We start from the raw sequence: 14,888 nt of genomic DNA, 5'->3' as shown, positions 1-14,888 counted from the left end.
CGTTCTGCTATGCGCGCCACGGCCACACCCTCTATACTTTCTCGCAAGCCGCTGGGGTCGCGGTATTGTAGTTCCGATCGGCGAACCGCGCGTCGATGTAGTAGAAGTTGAGTCTGTAGGCGACGGAATTGAACATCCGGAGCTCGCGCGAGCTATCCGGGAAGAACGGCAGCACAGACGGCGCCCAGTCCTCCGGCGTAGGGAACTCCATGGTGCCCCAGTCTGTGGCGATCTGCGTGGGGTCCACGTACCACGGGTACCAGCCCGCGTGCTGCCAGTCGACGAGCCACACAACGCCTTCGTGTACGATGATGTTGCGTGAATTGAGATCGCCGTGGCTGAACACGAGAGGTTGGTCCGCGTGGAACCGGTCGTCGACGCCGTTGTAACCCCGCTCACCGGGGAGGTAGAAGAAGCGATTCCACCACGCCACGAGAGCCTCATGCGTCGGGAACAGGCCTGCACCGTTTTCCGAGAACCAGCGCCCCTCGCAGATTCCCCCGCCGATGGGGCCAGGCGGCGTGTCGATATCGACAGGAATGTTGCGCAACTCGCGGATGTAGCCCTGGATCTGTGCGAGCACTGACGTCTTGGTGGGCTCGTCGAGCGTTCCCCAGATTTGCTGCAGACACGAGCCAGGAACACAGTCCATGACGATGAATGTTGTAACGCGGGTAGGGGTGGTGGTACCGACGCGGGTAAACACAAGGTGCACCGTAGGAATTGGAATCTTGGTGTGGGTGCGGACAAACTCCATCATCGTGGCTTCAACCGGGTTATGGAACATGCCGCGTTTAACAACAAGGTCTTCTGTGATCCGATGGACGAGTTGAGGATGGTCGAAATGGCCAGGAAGAGGGAGTGCAGGCTTGAGTAGCAGCTGGAGTACGGTCTCCGGGGTGATCGAAGGTGGCGACGATTTGGAGTAAATGACCTGAACGTCACCGGGACTCGGTTTTGAGCTTAAATAAGCACGTTGGGGGGGCTCTGTGTGAGCTATCACGTCTGCGTCCTCGTTGTCGAGCTCGAGCGGCGCTCCTTGAGTCGCGTGCAGTGTCGCAGATGCGAGATCGGTGGGTTGCGTGTTGGCTGTGGACATTTCGGCACCCTACAAGAATATGCGTTGACGAGAACGTAGCGTTCGGACTTGGACCCTCAGGCTGTAGTTGGCGGCTGTGGAATGATCTGGTGCAAACCTCGGCCGTCGACGGCGTGGCCAACGACAACAATGATATTCAACCGTGGGAAGCCTACCTACGCACCCGGTGGCAGTGCAACTTTGCACCTTCGCCTAAGATGTCGGAGCGCGTCGTTACTGCCCACCACCACCGCCATTGCCGTTCACCTTCGAGAAATTGTCAAGAACTAGTGAAAATAAGGCCATGACTATGGCCGAATGTCAGCGCCTGTCTAGAACTGAAGTCAAGTGTTTGAGCAAGTGCACGGCGTCGAGACTCAGGGCGTACATAGTATCGCCGCGTACATGGCCACTGCTATCTGCGGAAGCGATAGCACCAGCCAGTGACAGCCGTCCCCACCTAATGTCCGTCTTATAATAACCCTGCAAATGACTGTGTCTGACGCATACTTCCTCCCAGAGAGCCCTAAGAAACGCCGCACTCGATTGCCGCGTACGGTACCAGACAGGCACGACCGTGACAAAGCGCTGCACCTGGCCTACGTAATTACGGTACTTCGGACTCTTGAAGGCTCACCAAGGACACACAGGTTAGCTGCGGCATGTCAATGACTATGATTATTTAAGTCTGTTTATTCTAGAAGTCCAAACCTCGAGGCCAGATTGCTGCAAAGTCGTCCAGACCTGGGCCAGCAGGCCTCAAAGCCTCAGGCTACTACAGAAATACGTGCAGCGACTGCTCCGCCTGCCGCCACCTAGTTTGCGTATGAAAGGGACTGTCAGATGGGCTCGAGTCTTCAGTAACCAGGTATCGAAACACCTGGCCTGACCCCCTCGCCAGCATGTTCCCCGCTCAGTCCCTCCTCGCTACTGTCTTCATCACCTTAGACCTGGTCAGCTCAACAGCGTACGCGCTGTCTCTGCGCTCGGCCCAGCTCATGGCCCACGACAGCACGATTTCCAGCCCCCTCTTCCCGGCCACCCCGCAAGTCGAGTATTGAACCACGGCTACCGACCTTCCGGACCCGAGCCCTCTATCCGATGCCACGTTCAACATACAGAACGACAAGGACAGCACAGTGGCACATCCGTATGTCGACGCGCCGGCCGGCGAGCTCTCGATGCAGGCGGCTACCCCGCCGGGTCGTACAACCTGACGAGCACCCCGCCCGGCGGTATCTCATTCTACGCCCTGGGTCCCGCAAGCGTAAATCTCACCACTGCCAAAGAGGTGACGTTTGGCTACTAGGTCTACTTCCAATCAGGGTTCCAGTTCGCAAAGGGCAGCCAGCTCCCAGGACTTGGCATGTGCCGCACCTCTTCCCGCTCACCATCCGACCCAGACATATTGATAATCGCAAATTTTCCAGTTGGCGGAGAAAAAGACGTTGCAAATATGGGCTGTGATTGGGCTCCCCCCATTAACCGCCAATTCTGCCTCTCCTCTGGCCTCCTGTGGGGCGCCGACGGCGCCGGGTGCTCACCGCGTATGTCCCGCCAGGGGCTCAGCCTCTCGAACCAGTCGCTCCCCTGCGGCACCCCACCGTACTCGGAGTGCCTGATTCAGGTCGGTGGCTCAAAGGATATTGGTGTGTTAAAATAGGACGAAGGGGAAGGGCCGACACGAGAGAGCTGGAGGATCTGGTGCGATCCGACGACTCCAGCACACATGACGCCCTCCCCGGGGCGTGATGGAAGTTGGACACCGACCACCTTGGCAGCGTCCTCTTGTGTTCTTTGAATAGTACTCTATCTCGGTCGTCAATGTGATAGCAACGGTTAGGTGCGGCTGATGTTGGGCAGGTCTCGGCCCTCGGAGTTGAGACACGCGGTAGCAGAGAAACTCCTTGCAGAAGGAGATGTTTGAACTTCATTGCGACGTGTCGGTCAGAATCTACGAACCTGATGTTGAAGGCCATGCACGCCGCACGGAGATGACCTTCTGCAACTTTTGCTGACTGTGAGCGCTGAAAAGCAGTTGATATATGTGGCGGTGCCACACCGGCGCACATTTTGGAACCCTTCGGCAGCCAGTATCAGCGCTAACGGCATCGAGGGCTCATCAAGAGCACTCTTCCGCAGCACACTCATGATTCCGTTTCCCATAGGATTCAACCGTATGAGGCAGCAAACATCGATCGAGGGGGAAGGCCCTGCGAATGGCGCAGTACACACTGCCCGGGAAACCGGAAGACTTTCACAACGGTCACCCGAGTGCCGCAACAAGAACGGCGTGCGGCGAGTGAAACCGAGCCTGGGTCCGTCTATCCTCTACATCCATGTTCGATCGAAAGCTGCAGCAACGAGAGTTCCTCAGAATAACACAACGAATGGCATCAAGTAGATTTGAACCATTGGAATTTATTCAGGTCCGTCACGGACCTTGAGAAGACACTGATTCCTATTGGCGACTCGAGGTCGCTCTTGCTCATAACTGGCTTCTTTGCGGGAAGGGATCTCTCATAACTTTCCCAGGCATATCTCAGGACTCGCCGGCGACGTACGCTTTCGTAGTGAGCCTGGTACGTTACCTTTGCATGGCGTATTCAACCCAGTTTTTGCCTTCTTACCCTGTCGAAGGAAATGGCCGTCGAAGACATACGCTGACGAGATTCATATAGCATTCGAAAGGCCTAGTCGTCTTCCTCGTTGAGGAAGTACTCGTATCGCCGCGGGTTTAGGGCCAGCATATCATCAAGTCAGGCACAAGTATCAGCCTGAAAACGCCGCGCAGTTATGCACTCCCTAGTATAGCCTGTGAGGCACGGCGGTTCGCAGAGCCGGTGGAAGTTCGCCTGTACGCCTTAGAGACTTGAGAATACCGTCCTGCGTGTGATCTGTGCCTAATCTGTTCGCCATGTATGTGTCTCTTCTTCCATGCTCGGACGCTGTCGCAGCATCTTCTGATTTCGTTTATCAGGTTGAATAGTTCCTGCCGCGAAGGAATATGTACTCTATGCACCAAGGCGGTGTGGTACTGCAGATGCCCATCGCCTTCTCCGGCGCCCAAACCACAAGCATGCTTCGAATCGATGGGCTAAGCTCAATATCGAAACCACATCCAGGGCTCGATGGCTGGCCCCTTCGGATCCTTAATTTTCGAGGGCCTCCGGTTTTCTCATCTATCAGCGCGTCTTCTGACCCACGCTGCAGTGTGCGCACCAGTGTGTACGCTAGGCTTCGATCTTTCACCGCCCTTCGATCGAGCATGCCCTCTGTAGCATATAAACCGCTTACGTTGCTGCCGTCACTCACACTCGAGTAGGGCACCTCCCCACACCACGAACAATGTCTCTCATCAACCAAAATGCGCCGCAAGTACCGTCCCTCGACAACACCTTAGGCGTTTGGCTCATAGGGACGTTCCTGGGAACGCTGTAAGCAATCCTTTATCTATAGCCATCCGACAACTCCTCATGACGTTTACCACGAGCCAGCCTGCAAGGTCTAGTTGTGTTCCAAACATACAGGTACTTCTGCTTGTATCCCAAGGATCCCCTTTACTTGAAGTTATGGGTATGTACAAGATGCTTCGTCGATCATGCTGCCTCCTCAGACTCACACTATGGCTTAGGTCTTCGCGGTGCTGTGAGTTACGGGGTCCGAGCTGGGCCGAGCTCTCAGGACTCAGTATTTCCCTCCTGATTGCGACAGGATTCTTGAAATGCTGAATTCGGCGTTAACCATGCACACTTCGTGAGCATGCCCCTCGCCTATCCCTATATGACATCATTCGATAGATGTTTTTCACCAGCTATGTCTACCTGGTGTCCAACTTCTTCAACCCCGCCATACTTCAAGGGCCCATTGTCCGGTACGTCTTCCAATACCCGTACCCTACCGCAAAAAAAATCCTGACAGATGCGATAACTGTAGCTCGTTGGCAGTATGTATTCTCGTATTTGCATCGTGCGGAGCTAATGCATAAGTCTTTTGTTCGGTAGATTTATCCCATACCGGCCGTAAGTCTGCTTCATATATCTACGTCTCGGGCGGGGGTTCACATTGGCTCAATCCACGCTGCCTGATACAATCAGGCGCTGGCCGGCTTAGTATCACAGTGGTGAGCAAAATTAATAGTAGAACTTGTCTTGAAACTTACTATAGAAATAGCTTCTTTGTTCGACGAGTGTATATGCGTAAGCTCCATCTCTTTCGGAGGCACTGGTGCTAAAAGCAATTCGGTCTCGATCAGTCGGACGCCGATTCAGATTTCTCGCCGCAATCACAGTAAGTGCCGTCTATAATACATTGATATAGCATGCTCACTCCAGAGGTCCACCTAGATGCCGTGTTACGTTCTATTCCTAGGTATGTGTTCATCGAGGGATACTCGCCGCAGCCGTTATAAGCTCATTACAATCGTTTTATGCAGGGTTTTGTACGGGTGAGTCAGCGGCCCAGTGACCATACGTAGACTCGTTGCTGACTGAGGGCTCGGAAACATTCCAGCACTCTCAATCAAAGGGTACGCCGTCCTTGAAAGTATCATCGAGCCGCATTATAACGGGAGCACGTGGGTCACTCCGGGAATGCTGCAGTCTGCAGGTCGCCAACCTCGATGAATTCCGGAAGTATTCTGTACGTCCAGTACTTACTAGTCGTCACTTGTGCTTGCTTAACTGATCACATGTTCTTCGCAGTGGCTCGCGTCTGCAGCCTCATGCGTGCTATTGGTCGCAGATTTCCTAATCACCGCTGTTCTCATCCGCTTCTTGCGTGGGAGCCGCACCGGGCTCACTCGGTACGTCCATTGACTCGCTTGCGAGATATAGACTTCGCAGCACCAGTCGCTAAGTTCGGGTGCGTCATAGTACGGATTCACTCCTGGACACATTGATCATCTACGCTGTTGGTACCGGTGCGTGCATCTTCGTCTGCGTTCTAACCGCACCTGTGCTGATTTGAAAATTAGGATTGTTAATCTGGTATGATAACTATCCTCATCATGATGCTCAGTTTCTTGTCGCTAATCACATAGGCCCATCTCAAGCGTGTTCAATATCCTCAACGTTGTGTTCGTGAGTGACTTGTTGGCACCCATGGCAAATGTATTTGACTTTAATCGACTTGCTCAAGGCACTTGCGTGCCCGAACAACCTGATCTACACGGCGATCTCAATGATCCTCACCAAGCGTACGTTCCTTCCGGTTGTAGAGATCAACCCCGGTTTAGCTGACTATCTGCGCTGATACAGTATATGCGAACTCATTTTTGGTCGCGTGAGTACCGTCACACACGCGAGTTTCCGCCGTCGTACACATTGCTTAAATATGATATAGCCTCAATTTGCGAGACTCGCTAGGCAACATTGGGTCCATTGGTGCAACCGACACGAGCCCCTTCGGATCGACATTGCTACGGGGCAACAGGGCGCCTGGCGGCCGCACTGGGTTAGGAACGTTGCGGGTATGTCTATACAGCGCTGTTGTGGTTGGTGAGCAATTGACATCTGGAACGTTCGTGCAGTTTGGCTTCTCAGGCCCGTCGTCGGAGCCGGCCTCTGCCATTGAGCTCAAGATGGCGCCCGGCATTTCGCGAGACACCACAAGTGACGTGAGCAAGGGAGAGCATCATGGCGAGGAAGATTCGGCGAAGTTCGTTGCTGTGTAGTTGCGAGCATGCAAAAAAGGGCGGCGGCGGCGCCTGTCATGATACTGGACCGACCATTGCTGTAGAGAGCCATCGACCGTCGTTCGTCTTTGTGCTTGGCTGTTCTGAGTTGTATAATGCCTTCCTGACTGTGTATCTATCTAAGAGGTTACCGGATGACCGTCATGCCGTACCATGGCGAATGGCGGAACGCTAAAGGATCGGCGCACGAATGTCGACAAGACACCACGACGGAATAACTGACTGCAGTATGTACATGTCGAGCTTATGATACATCGATACTTCCGCCAATGGCCTCAACGGCTGCCTTGAGCCTGTGGGCCTCCTGGACGACCAAGTCGTTGTCGTCTTCCGCAGCTTCAGCAATGAATGTAGCGGTCTCCGCCACGAAGCCTGCCATGAAAGTCAGCACTCTGTGACTCGGTACTAGACAACAAAGTCGTACCAAGCAGCTTCTCGCCGTGAGCGCGCCACAACTGCTCTGCACAGGTGACGCTCAGCAGCCGCACCCGCGCATCCTCGGAGCGGCTGTGCATGAGAATGTCGAGGTTGAGCGATTTTGTCAGCACATCGTCATCGAGGATACCCAGCAGAGCTTCGAGGAAATCTGCGAGGGCGTCCTTGCCGTCCGGTAGGTTCACGCGCACAGCCACGGGAACCTGTTGAGCGGCCAAGGGCGCGAGTAGTCGAAGCTTGTCGCTGCGCCAGAAGACTGAAACTACGATCAGCAAGTGTGTCAGGTCCAGTACATGGCTCAACAAACCTTTGTCCTCGTCGGCGGACATCGCCTTCGAGAGCGTCTGAATAAGGGCCAACCAAAGCTGCCCGTCTACGGCCACGGGCGAGGTGTAGCTGCGAAGGAGCTCGGTGAAGGATTGCCACGTGAAGGACATGTACGGGACCATGAGCGCCTATAGAAAGGATCAGCACTATCGACTGCGAGACGGCTATCTGAGTACCGACCTTGAAGAAGTCGAGCAAAGTGGAATACACATGGCAGAATACAACTCGTCGGTTGTCTGATACGCGCCGGAAGGTGGTCGACTCAGTACTGCATGAAGGCGCTGAAAGGTTCAAGGTGCGCACCGTGAGATTGGTTGAAGGCCCAGTCAAACATCTTGCGGAAGATGGGTCGGAAGGCGGTCTCGTTCAGCTTCACAACGACCTCCAAGAACGCTGAGGTGATATTGCTTTCCACCTAGACGCTTATTAGACGGATGTCTATGATGTAGGAGGTTATCGGGCTTACATCTGCATCCTGATGAGTTGCGCAGATATCGAACATAGAGAGGAAGGCCTTGAACAGTTCGCGCAGGTTCTCCAAGACGGCAGGTCGTGATGCCGCTTTGACGGACACCTTGACAACCTGGACGAACGCTACAACCCTTCCGGCACGATTCTGGCGGGCTCTTATGTGAGCTATACGAACTCAAGAAAGGAAATGAGAATACGTACTTGGGCCTGAGCAGCGAGCGTCCGTTCCCACATGTTGCAGAGGGCAGGAAGCAGAACGGTGGGGGATGCGCGCTTTGCAACGGTCTTGACCAGCAGCGACATCTCAGTGGACTGGGCCGCGGAGGCTTCGGAACCGTCCAGGTAGAGCTCGACGACCTGGAGCACCTCTGCCTCACCCCAGAACGTAGGAATGGAGGTGAGGAGGTTGCGCAGAACTTGCGCTGCAGTGGCGACGAGCGTGGAGTCTGCCAGATGTGGTGTCAGTACCATTCGCCTTCTGGGATGAAATAGGTTACTCCTACCTCCGCCGGATACTGCTGCTTCCCGAGCTCGCGCGACACACTCTTTGACGATGCCCTTGAGGTACGGGATGGCCCGCGGCCCCAGCTTAGAGGAGAAAGAGAGCAGCGCGTGCAATGCCGGAGCCCGCACGCTCTCGCGCTGCACGGACTCTAAGATGAGCGGAACTGTGTTTGTGATCGAACTCTCCTCGCCAGGAGAAAGCGTGTCGCTGATGATAGAGAGAGCGCGCAAGGCAGACCGCGCAAGAGCGTCCTCTGCACCAGTAAGGACCGAGCGAATATTGTCCACAATTTGGACGACTGTTGGAGTGAGGGTGCGACGAGCCTTATCCGCGACATCGGTCAGACGATCACTGAGCAGCTCTAGTGCGGCAGCTTGAACCTGAAGCACGTGTTAGCACAGATGTTGGTCAAGAAGTAGTGGTCGGACCGCACGTACACTTGGTGACGAGGAGTGGAGGATGGTGAGGATACCCTCAACGAAGTCAGGTGCAGACATAATGCCCAGAGTGCTATTCATGGCGGAGCGAGCCGCGGCGGTGACCTCTGCGTAGCTAGCGTCGCCTGCATGGGAGGTGGAAACAGCGAGTAGCAGAGCCAGCAATGTCTTGCTGGATGCGCGTTCCTGCTGAGACGTGGCAAGAGCAGTAACATGGAGACGCCGTAAAGCGTGGTCAGAGAACACAAGAAGAGCAGCCGCCCGACGCTTAGACGACGTCTCAGCGTGCGGATGCTCATCGTCCCTGTAGCCGTCATGAGCAATTCGTCCGCAGAGGAAAATGAAAGATACTCACGGGGCATCCTCTAAGAACGGCGGGGCGGATGAGCCATCAGGCCGCGCAAGTCTCTCCACTTCGTGTGCGAGCTCGACAAAGAGCTAAGAAAATATAAGCTTCGAGTACGCATGCTAGATATATGGACACTTACAGGAAGCTGAAGTGCAGCAGGATAACGCTCGCACACTGCGAGAGGGAGGAAGAGGGACCCGGAGGATTCAGTGGAGGTCTGGCGTGCCACACGATTGGCTACACGGTCGACCAAGAGCATGGTGACGGGGGCGAGGAAATCCGCAGGACCGAGGGTGTCCACGAGATGTGAGAAGAAGCTGTGAAATCGATCAGCAAACGGCGAAAACTAAAGGTACAGACAGTACGCACTTGACGCGCCGATGGCGGGGGATGTGGTTCGCAGCGCTTGTGAACACACGCAGGAATTCTCGGGCGGCACGATAGAGATCCATTCCTGTCCCGTGCTTCTCCTTGAGCGAGGCAACCATGACCGGCACAATGCTGTCGACAGTCTGTCGAAGAGTCAGTCTTGCAGTAGCGGCGTTCAATTCGGGTGTCCTAACCTTCTGTACCACTTGGAAGCTGTAGGTATCGTCTCGGTGAAAGACGTTTGAGCCCATGAACGTGAAGATCGGCATGACGTTGTGCAGTACGGCATCCGGTGCGATCCGGGCAAGGCTTGCCATGAGTAACGACGCCTGGTGGAAGGACTGCGGGTTCTCCGATGCTATGACATCGTCAGTACACTGAATACATGGGTCTACAACTGAGCACGTACTGCGGAGGATTTCGACGAGGGTGTCTACACGGATCGAACCCGGAGGGACAATGGTCGCCGCCTAACATGATGAGTTAGATTGAAACTTGCGCATGTGACTTTTGGACTTACCGGGAATTGTTGTACCACGTTCTCGACTGCGGACATGATGAGCTGCTCGACATATCGCTTATCTGCAGCGTCGGGTGCAACGGTGTGCGTGACCTTGCTGAGTGTCTCGAGCAGGCAAGACACAAGCTCCAGGGAGCCGACGATCTGGACGGAACTCAGGACTTCCGCAAGGGCAGCAAGTGCTGCGATCTCTTCAGTCTGCGCACTAGTAGCAGATCTGCGAGATATTTGTAAGCATGGAGGTCGTCCTTTCGAGGTGTTCACTTACTTCTCAACACGAGCCCGTTTTGTTGCGGGTTGCGTCGTATCCTCACCGCTCGGCTGGAGTGCGACAAGCAAGCGGATGATGAGAGACACGTCCGTCAACATGCTTGCAAGAAGCTTCTTGCAGACGAGGCCCTGAAATAATGCTGTCAGCGACGTTGCTGAAGAAGGTCCAAGGAAGTTGCTCACCGAGGTCTCATTCTCGACTGCGGCACGCAGTAGGCTTTGGCAAAGCTGCACCTTGCGCTCTACAGAGAGCTTGACAAACAAGCCGTGTTGCAAGCGGTGGAGTAATGCTGCGCGAGGCCGTTCCCAGTTACCTGATTATACTCATTAGAGACTTTCGCTGACCAAATGATCGAGATCGCCATACCATTTCTGAGTGACGCGAGCAACACCTTCTCGTAAAGAGCCCAAACAGGCTTTTCCTGGTCGTTGATATCGGCGGTCGCTGACGCATCGAACGCGGACACAGCGTAGGTCGCCAGGTCTTGGTAGGCTTTGACAGCTGCAACATCTTGCAATCCTTGCTCACTGATTAGGCCTTCGATGGTCGGCATCAATATCTGCGCCTTCACTTCGTTCGAGACGCTGTCAAGGCTTCGCAACAAAGCGACCTTGACACTGGGAAGCGGACAGCTGTTGACGTGGGATAAAAGGTAGCACAGCACGCGCTGCCTGTAGCTACATAGGGAGTGAGCACAACCGTGTCCGCCCGTTAGATTGTTCGTAGGCACGTACCCAGCGTTCTTCTTGGTGTCAGTCTTCGAGTGGCTAAGGTGCCCCTTGTGGAACGTCTGCAGGTAATCAGGATCGTGCTCCAAGTTTGCCCTGGTCTCCCCAATCGCGTAGACATAGCGTTGGAAGTCCGTCCAATCGAGGTACTGCAGTTTGGCTAGACACACTGTTAGCCTTGTCCATTTATCTTCATAAGGGGTCAATCCCGTGCACACTCACCGGAGTCTGCACCGTAGATAGCGTCGAATGCGTAAACCGCCTCTGCCTCCTTCTCCGAAGAGAGCCTGACAACAACCGCGATGCAGCGCGCGACAGCCTCGCGCACACTCGCGTCAGGGCTCTGTAGCATGACGAGCATCGCGGGGAACACAGTCTGGAAGTCAATCGTGCGCTGTGTTACGACATGCGCTTCGAGGAAGGCTGCCGCGTGCTTGAGAGCCGCATACTGGATGTGCGACTGCGCGTCCTCGTCCTGGGAACCGGCGTTGAGCCACACGCCAGTGAGGAACGCGAGGGCGTCGTCGCCGAGGTTGGCGAAGAGCATGCAGAGGAGATGGGTGGAGAGAACCGCGAGGTGTGCCGACGAGTTGCTCAGGCGGTATACATCCCGTAGAACTGTCACATAGCGCGCTGCCGGTGCGCCGGCCGTCTGCTGAAGAATGAGATTGATGCAAAGTTTGTCGTCTGATTGCACCTACCGAACCCGAGTACTCCGCCAACCAGTCCATACGCGCACCATTCGGACGAGAAATGTTGGGGAACACCGAAAGCAATGCGACTTGCAGACGATGAAGGGTGTTCAAGCTGCTTGGCTTGAGCGCCACGGCAGTTCCCACGCTGGTGTCGCTCAGATACTGCGACAAATTTGCTGTCAGTGAGGGTAAAGAGCGGCAGGGTGGTTGGAAGGCTTACAACTGCGACGTCGTCGATGCCGCGCATGAAGTCTCCCATACCCTCCAATGTCTCGAGCTGCATTGCATGTAGGACGCGATATGCAGTGTCCACGCGCTGTTCGCCTCCTACACGACTAAGTAGCACTCGAGCAACCAGGTAAACAAGGGCGCGTGCATGGTGGTTGTCGTCGCGCAGCTTCGCGAGCAAGCTGTCCAGATGCTGCTGATAGTAGTTCGAGGCAATGATATTGTCTGTGCAGAACGTCAAACGATGCCGCCGGTGCTAACGATAAAACACGCACCTGCGATCTTCGCAGCCACTGCGATGTTGATCTTGGTCAGGAGGCCCACGTTGATGCTCTCCTTGTCGCCGCTCTTCTCTTTCGCGTCCAACCCAGCACGCTGCTGTTCCCACCGGACAGCTTCCACGCATCCACCGAGAAGCTCGAATATCGCTGGATCGGTCCCAGCGTCCTCAGCTGCTTGTAGAATCTCCCACACGGCCTGTGCGGTCTTCATCCGTGGTTTCGTGTAGAGGAGAAAGGGAAGGAGAATGTCGACCGAAGCGTGCCGCAAGGTTTCGCGGCTAGCCTCCGCATCTTGCCCCCGGGCAATGAATGCGGGCAGGAAACGGGTGAGCAGGAAAGAGAGGTGGGCACGAATGACATCGCGAGATGGCTTCGCGCTGGATCCGTGCAAGGCTTGCTTCAGTGCGTCAAGATAGCCTGCCGGTGACGGTGTGGCAGCGAGAAACACCCTGAGAGCAACCTCTGGAGCACTCGTGTAGAGCGCATTCAGAACGGAAGCGTCTGTGTCCTGTATGCGAAGCAAGAGCGCTGAAGAAATAGACCGCTGTATATCTAGTAAGCATGGGAGCGCCACAGGAATCCGAAATGGACATACCAGCTCTGCCTCTGCCGGTGTATCATTGGATAGACGTGCCAAGAGATCCCGCACTGAACGTGTACGGATGGCGGAATCCGCATTGGTGGATCCAACGAGCAAGGTAGCAGCCTCGGTATCAACGCTGGAAGGCCCCGCTGCGGACTGCACGAGTGTAAGCGACTGGCATGCGCCGATGCTGTGAACAACTTACGACGGACAAGGAGAGGATAAGCTGTTCAACCGCATCAGTCTTGGAGTCGTCTTCCTCGATAATGAGAGCAGAAGCCGCTTCCACCGCTTTCGGATGGCGCTGGTGGAGATGCGAGAGCAGCTGACGTATTTTGGAGGACACATCAGTAACCGCATCCTCGTCCTCCGAGAATTGCTGGATGAGTGTTGAAGCAGTAGAGCGTGCAATAACGCTGATAAGGACGGGCGATGTGACTACGGCCTCCACGATACCGAAAGCATCAAAGTCGTCAGGCCTGGCTCGGTATCAGTTATATGTAGCGCGACGGTAACGGCTCAAAACTCACTGAGTCAGGAGACTGTCGAGCAGCGGAATGAGGAGCTTTTCTGCTCCGACCCATGCCATTGCACTGATCAGTTCAGACTCGATGTTGCTAACGTGCATTTCGTATTAGCTTTACGACACGAACATTTGAAAAAACATTTTTGCTTACGGGATAGCGACCAGGGTCTTGATGACACTGCTCGACATACGATCGAGCTGCTCTTGTGGCGCGCAGACAGAGACCAGTGTCCGGACCAGCTGCTTCGGCAAGACACGCTCCGCACATTCCGCGACTGCAACCAGAATAGACTTCACAGCGTTGGCAGTGAGGTGCGTCTTCTGCGAAATGGCTGCCAGAACGAGATAACTCCCGAGCTGTATTACATGAGCAAAGATTGACGACCTGTAGCAAATGGACACGCACTATAGACTCCTGCAGAAGTGTAGGTTTCACCGCTGCGTCCGGGTTGCTCGCAGTCTGAAGAGGCTCCAACGCTGCGGGCAGAAGGACTGCCATCGCATTTTCATCGAGTGCCTTACTCCTGGCTACAAACTCTAGCAGCAGGCCAGTGTGGAATGCGATCAGAGCACGATGAATACCCGCACAGTGGCTTTGCAGAGTAGTAGGGAGGATGCGGGACACGAAGCGTGCCACTTCCAGCGTTTTGAGCATCTCCGTGATGAGGAGAGAGCGGTGAAGAGGCGTGGCGGTGGTCTTGTATGCTTGTAGGAACCGGAGGGGGGAGCGGTCTCTGGTGAAGTTGTTCAGCAAGGGAAAATGAGCGCGAGGTGGTAGAAGTACATACTTGATGTTCAAGATGGACACCATTTTGATGAAATGCGGTGTCTCGTGGTATGGCAGGAACAAGGACACAATAGCGTCTACATTGAACTCGTGTATCCTGCGACGCAATGTCAATCGCATCACAAAGTTAAGAGTACATGTTCTACTCACCTGAATCTACGCACAAGCCACTCCAAAACCTTCCCCGTTGGCGCGTCTAGCAAGAACGGCCCCAGCAGCGGCAAGAACGCAGTAATAGCCGCATCGAGCTTCGCATTTTGCTCCGCAGACTGCAGCGTCCTGTCCAAAGCTTTCGCGGCGTCCGAGAAAAGCTGCTGCTCGAACGGCGCGATAGTCGGCTGCAGAGACCTGAGCTGGAGAAAGCCGTTGACCCCTAGCGCGTGGAGAGACTCGAGGTCGTGTTGCCTCGCCTCCTTCGGGGAGAAGAGGTAGGACTCGGACTGGACTAACTTGCGGGCCTTTTCGTTGAGCAGGTTCGCGTTCAGCGACGCGCTCTTGGCGAGCTGCTCGGCCAAAGAAGAGACCATTTTTGCGAGGCCTATTCCTGTATCCCAGAGCAGAATCTAGAGGAAACAGAGGTCCCGGAGAGTGTGAGGAGAGAGG

At 55.0% G+C, this 14,888-nt stretch overlaps 3 protein-coding genes across 3 annotated transcripts; 1 reads left to right on the top strand and 2 right to left on the bottom strand.

Annotated features, from left to right (window-relative positions):
- Nucleotides 1-31: 31 nt before the first annotated feature.
- On the bottom strand, nt 32-1,485 carry TRAVEDRAFT_21687 (uncharacterized protein; the record flags this gene model as incomplete). The annotated part of the gene is made up of 3 exons (XM_008041830.1): nt 32-1,108; nt 1,263-1,345; nt 1,467-1,485. 3 exons carry the CDS (start codon nt 1,483-1,485, stop codon nt 32-34), a joined length of 1,179 nt encoding a protein of 392 aa, XP_008040021.1.
- A 2,941-nt stretch (nt 1,486-4,426) lies between these two features.
- TRAVEDRAFT_49376 (uncharacterized protein) lies at nt 4,427-6,752 on the top strand (the record flags this gene model as incomplete). The annotated part of the gene is made up of 22 exons (XM_008042042.1): nt 4,427-4,515; nt 4,576-4,654; nt 4,713-4,726; nt 4,793-4,834; nt 4,893-4,952; nt 5,015-5,024; nt 5,083-5,100; nt 5,176-5,201; nt 5,252-5,277; nt 5,334-5,368; nt 5,425-5,449; nt 5,514-5,525; nt 5,591-5,606; nt 5,680-5,719; nt 5,782-5,882; nt 5,953-5,999; nt 6,054-6,066; nt 6,120-6,159; nt 6,218-6,275; nt 6,337-6,361; nt 6,422-6,548; nt 6,609-6,752. The coding sequence occupies 22 exons, from the start codon at nt 4,427-4,429 to the stop codon at nt 6,750-6,752; spliced, it is 1,047 nt and encodes a 348-aa protein (XP_008040233.1).
- A 265-nt stretch (nt 6,753-7,017) lies between these two features.
- TRAVEDRAFT_73081 (snoRNA-binding rRNA-processing protein UTP10) lies at nt 7,018-14,812 on the bottom strand (the record flags this gene model as incomplete). The annotated part of the gene is made up of 30 exons (XM_008042357.1): nt 7,018-7,145; nt 7,198-7,464; nt 7,516-7,663; nt 7,716-7,771; nt 7,839-7,950; nt 8,002-8,151; nt 8,208-8,452; nt 8,510-8,891; nt 8,949-9,252; nt 9,304-9,386; nt 9,437-9,614; nt 9,667-9,809; nt 9,861-10,024; nt 10,076-10,136; nt 10,187-10,403; nt 10,455-10,585; nt 10,640-10,770; nt 10,824-11,134; nt 11,192-11,345; nt 11,408-11,837; nt 11,887-12,042; nt 12,101-12,333; nt 12,384-12,933; nt 12,985-13,128; nt 13,178-13,451; nt 13,503-13,589; nt 13,650-13,855; nt 13,905-14,232; nt 14,287-14,382; nt 14,436-14,812. The coding sequence occupies 30 exons, from the start codon at nt 14,810-14,812 to the stop codon at nt 7,018-7,020; spliced, it is 6,246 nt and encodes a 2,081-aa protein (XP_008040548.1).
- Between the last annotated feature and the right edge of the window lie 76 nt (nt 14,813-14,888).

The sequence above is a fragment of the Trametes versicolor genome (assembly GCF_000271585.1).
Source record: "Trametes versicolor FP-101664 SS1 unplaced genomic scaffold TRAVEscaffold_8, whole genome shotgun sequence".
In the NCBI taxonomy this organism is placed as follows: Eukaryota; Fungi; Basidiomycota; class Agaricomycetes; order Polyporales; family Polyporaceae; genus Trametes; species Trametes versicolor.
This window is presented reverse-complemented; position numbering and strand designations above follow the sequence as displayed.